General features: G+C 38.3%; 1 protein-coding gene across 2 annotated transcripts; it reads left to right on the top strand.

The window, feature by feature from the left end:
* Positions 1-1,177: 1,177 nt before the first annotated feature.
* LOC131062545 (heat shock 70 kDa protein 8) lies at positions 1,178-4,165 on the top strand. Of its 2 annotated transcripts, none has more exons than XM_057996239.2 (2): positions 1,178-1,426; positions 2,142-4,165. In XM_057996239.2, exon 2 carries the CDS (start codon positions 2,194-2,196, stop codon positions 3,931-3,933), a length of 1,740 nt encoding a protein of 579 aa, XP_057852222.2. In that variant the 5' UTR covers positions 1,178-1,426; positions 2,142-2,193; the 3' UTR covers positions 3,934-4,165. The 2 variants fall into 2 exon arrangements, with proteins under 2 accessions (XP_057852222.2, XP_057852223.2); XM_057996240.2 differs by having other exon boundaries at positions 1,278-1,426; positions 2,095-4,165.
* Positions 4,166-4,552: the final 387 nt, after the last annotated feature.

Genomic DNA, 4,552 nt, shown 5'->3' on the forward strand with positions numbered 1-4,552 from the left:
GTGGATTGAGGATTTGAACCCACAAAACCATGGGAATGAACAAATGAAACATGTTTTTGTGTTTTTATGTAATGTTTGGCATAATGCGAGTGCATTATAATGCACTTATGTTATGCCAAACATGACTTAGTTATGATTGAGCCTAAGGCTCAGTCACACCTAACCATAGTGCATGCACATTATAATGCTAGTGTGTTATAACATGCATGTGTTATGGTCCCACAGAGGGCCAAAAGGTGAAGTGGCCAATTTTTGTTTATCTTGATGCATATACCCATTTAGACACTCCCAAAAGAGCTACAAGAATTCCTCTATTTATGACCCCACTCTCCCTGTCTTCATGTTCACAATATTCCACAACTAGTTGAGGCTCTCATTCTTTAGAGTTTGAATCATCATTTGACATGACCTTGATGTAATATAATTGACCCTTGTTCAACATCTATGGTTGGGTTCCCCATATTTCTTTGGAGGGAAAAAAAAGAGCCTCTTTCTTTTTTAAGTTCATTTCTTGTATAGTAATTGGTCTTCCTTGTCATAGGGGGTGGATGTGTAGTCCTTTGTGGATTTGGATTTGAACCTTATTTCTAAAACTTTTCCTTATGATATGTAGGGGGATTTGGTTTGAAAAAGATATCTTCTCTTAAGCATTAATGGTTCAAGTGTTAGAGTTCTTATTGATTCTTATATGATGATAGGCATAAAAGCCTTAGCAATGCCTTTGAGGGAATCACTACCATGATTACATCCCATATACTTAAATTACCAATCCTATAAGCCTTTGCCACAACATAATATCAATCAAACTCTCCTTTTTACCAATTTTAAAATATATAACCCTAATTGATTTATTTCTATTTAAGCACATTTTTTTACCAATTAGCTCACTTCAATAGTATTACAATACTTCACTTTTAATTATACGAGAGAAATAATTTCAATGATAGTAAGAAATAAAGTATAATAACATGAATGTGTAAAGAATTTTAAAGTTTGATTGACTTACTTTTGATTTATTAACCTAAATATTTTGTAGGGTGTGCTTTTGCCTTCATAAGTTTTTCTTCACATTAAAGTAAGCTACAATTACAAAAATTACCGCAACAAAATAAATGCGCACAAAGACTTAATAAATTGGTAATAATAAGATGAACGCTTCCGTTACTCTTTCTAGCATATTTAACGCCTTTTGAAATTACACATGGAGACATTTGACGTTGACACGTATCAAAAAATTCTGGATTGTTCTTGAAAGACGGCGGTGTCCCTGCATCCTCTTCGACTTAAATAGAAAGCTCTGGAAATAATGTATTTATTCCATTTTCCTAACCATCTTATTTATCCGCTTCTTACTTATTTAAATGTTTCAGAGTCTTTCTGGCATCAGCTTTAATCATCAAAGGCCGCAGCTTAATACTGTTTTCAGGTAGATCTCTTTTCAACTTCATTCTCTACTTTAAGGTTAAAAAATGTCTGGGTACTGATCGTTGGTTAGCTCTTTTCATTTTTTCTGGAAATCTTCCATTGAACAGCGATTATTCTGTGCAAACTATGAATGTCTGCTTAACCTCTTATTTCTTCCCCCTTTTTTTGGTTTTAAATTCTTACTTATTTAAAATCTACTCTGTTTTTGGGCTGGGATTAAAAAATATAGATGACGAAATGGAGGGATGTCTGCATGTGTATTGACAGTAAAAATTCCAAGTGATTTTAAAAATTTCGAAGTATTATATATCTTTGTGGAAAGCGTACTAGGCTGCTCTGTGTCTTGGGTTTTTAATATTGTGTAGATAGCTATTAGGGAATTGATTATGTCTTCATAATTTTGGGCTTGTTGTACAGTTCTGTTTGAGAATGGGGTGTTTTGTGACTGGGAAGTCTTCTGTGTCGGTGGTAAATTCATGACAAAGTTTCAACAATTTTATTTCATTTTTATTTTTTTCAATAAGTGAACCTGCCGGATTTATTCCCAAGGTTTTGGTTATTGTTTACTAGTTTTCTTGAGAGTTTGCAGAGTGTTAAAAAATATAGCGAAAATTTTGTTTATTTGCACAATTCAATTAATTTTCCTGTGCTTTGGTTGAATTAATGAAGTTACTGTTGGGCTTATATTGAATCAATTTGCAAAACCTTTGTTCAAGAAAACTTTGAGGATACAAAGAGGGATTTTCGGTAAACAGTTGAAGCGCCAAAATGAGCGACGGAAAAATAGGTTACACAGTGGCTTCTGACAGTGAGGCGGTGAGTGATGATGTGGAAGGCAGCACTCCCTTTGTGGAGACGGCCATCGGAATTGATGTGGGAACCTGCGAGTGCCGTGTGGCGGTGTGGAGGGATTCAAAGGTGGAACTTCTGCAAAATCCAGGAGGAGAGAGGATGATGCCTTCCTATGTTCTGTTCCAGGGAGACACTCCATCCACCGGTGTAAGCTCCAACATTCCGTATCATCATCCTCTGGAACTGCTCTCCGGAAGTGCGATCTTCAATGTGAAAAGGTTAATTGGGAGGATGGACACGGACCCTGTTGTGCATAATAGTAAGAATTTGCCATTTAAGATAGAGACACTGGAAATCGGTGTTCGGCCATTTATTGCAGCACTATCTGGTGGTGTGTGGCGTTCTACCACTCCTGAAGAAGTTCTGGCTATTCTTCTTGTGGAGTTGAGAGCCATGGCGGAGGTCCAGCTGGGACGAGCTGTGCGAAATGTTGTGTTGACGATGCCTGTTTCCTTCAGTCGGTTTCAGCAGACTCGTATTGAGAGAGCTTGTGCCATGGCCGGCTTACATGTTCTTCGGATGATGCCAGAGCCCACGGCAGCGCTTCTTTTGTATGCTCAACACCAACAGATGGTGCCTCAGGGGAATTCAGGAAGTGTGTCTGAGAAGCTTGCAGTTATTTTTAACATGGGTGCTGGGTTCTGCGATGTTGCCGTTGCTGCAACAGCTGGGGGAGTTTCACAGATTAAAGCCCTTGCAGGGGCTGCCATTGGTGGTGAAGACATTTTGCAGAATGTTATGCGGTATGTTGCCCCAGAAATATATCCCCTTTCTGTGAGTAAAAGTGGAGAGGCAGCTAGAATAGTAGGCATGCTTCGAATCGCTACTCAGAATGCCATCCACACACTGTCTTCCCATGATAGTGCTTCTATAGAAATTGACTTGAGTAATGAGATGAAGATATCCAATACTCTGCTACGAAATGATTTTGAGAAAATCAATTATGAAGTGTTTCAGAAGTGTGAGAACCTAATTGCCCAATGCTTACATGATTCACAGATAGATGTGGAGAATATAGCAGATGTTATACTTGTGGGTGGTTGCTCACACATTCCTAAAATTCGCAGTCTGCTATTGAGTCTCTGTCAAAGCAAGGCTGTATATGAGGGTTTGAAACCACTGGAGGCAGCAGTATGTGGTGCTGCTCTAGAAGGGGCAATTGCATCTGGAGTTTGTGATCCTAACCTTGAGCTGCTAACCATTCAAGCAACTCCTTTGAGCCTGGGTGTTAGGGCTGATGGCACTAATGTTATCTCCATTGTTCACAGGAATGCCACTATTCCAGCAAGCAAGGATGCATATTTCACTACTAGTTATGACAATCAGTCTGATGCTCTCATTATAGCGTATGAAGGTGAAGGGAAGAAAATGGGGGAGAATCATCTCTTGGGGTTTTTTAAACTGTCAGGAATTCCTCCTGCTCCCAGAGGTGTTCCATTAATTAATGTCTGTATGGATGTTGATGCAGCAAATGTGCTGAGAGTTTTCGCTGGTGTGACAATGCCAGAGTCTAAGACCCCTGTTATTCCTTATGTTGAAGTTAGGATGCCAAATATCGATGATGGTCATGGGTGGGGCATTGAAGCACTTCTCAAAAAGTATGGTACATCTCTCGACATTTGCACTGCACAAAAGTATCCTCAGAAGCAAGAGTAAAGGTATGCAATCAAGTTGTGGTCCTAGGATTTAGACTCAGGGTGGGTAAGGGTACTGTTAATAAAAGTTTGTGCTGGAGATTGAAATAAATTTCAGAGGAGCTTCCATGATGTCAATATTTTTCTTGTCCATCTAAACTTAAGTATTTCTTCGAGTTTCGTATACATGTAATAATACAATGCTCTTAACCGTGAAGTAATAACATCTATACAGTGTTTGAGCCATTACTTAATATCTTGTGACTCATCTTGGGTTTTCAAATTTTTAGGTTTATGGGCCTCTTTTGTTTTAAATCCGATAAGTAGAAGTTTTCAGAACAGCATCATTTGTGTTTTGATTTTTATAATGTGGCAGTAGTGAATTTCCTCTATGCATAAATGGAACAGTTCTTTAAACAGTAAATCCAGGAATAAATTATAGCTTACAGGACAAGTAGAAGAAAGTCAGAGCAAGGATAGTGTGAGACTGAAAAAGAACATCTAAAGCTTTGCCTTTCGCCTTATGCAAACCATGTGAAAATGAGACAGAGTTTGCTTCAGAAAAAAGAATTCAATTAAGGCAGTTCAACTGACCAGAAGAAAATGAAGAGATTGTGTTTTAAAGAAATGCAGGGCTTGGA

Source organism: Cryptomeria japonica, chromosome 4, assembly GCF_030272615.1.
Source record: "Cryptomeria japonica chromosome 4, Sugi_1.0, whole genome shotgun sequence".
NCBI lineage: Eukaryota > Viridiplantae > Streptophyta > Pinopsida > Cupressales > Cupressaceae > Cryptomeria > Cryptomeria japonica.

What these genes read in the sequence shown, in the direction of transcription:
- LOC131062545 (XM_057996239.2), top strand. Translation starts at nt 2,194, where the DNA reads ATGAGCGACGGAAAAATAGGTTACACAGTGGCTTCTGACAGTGAGGCG.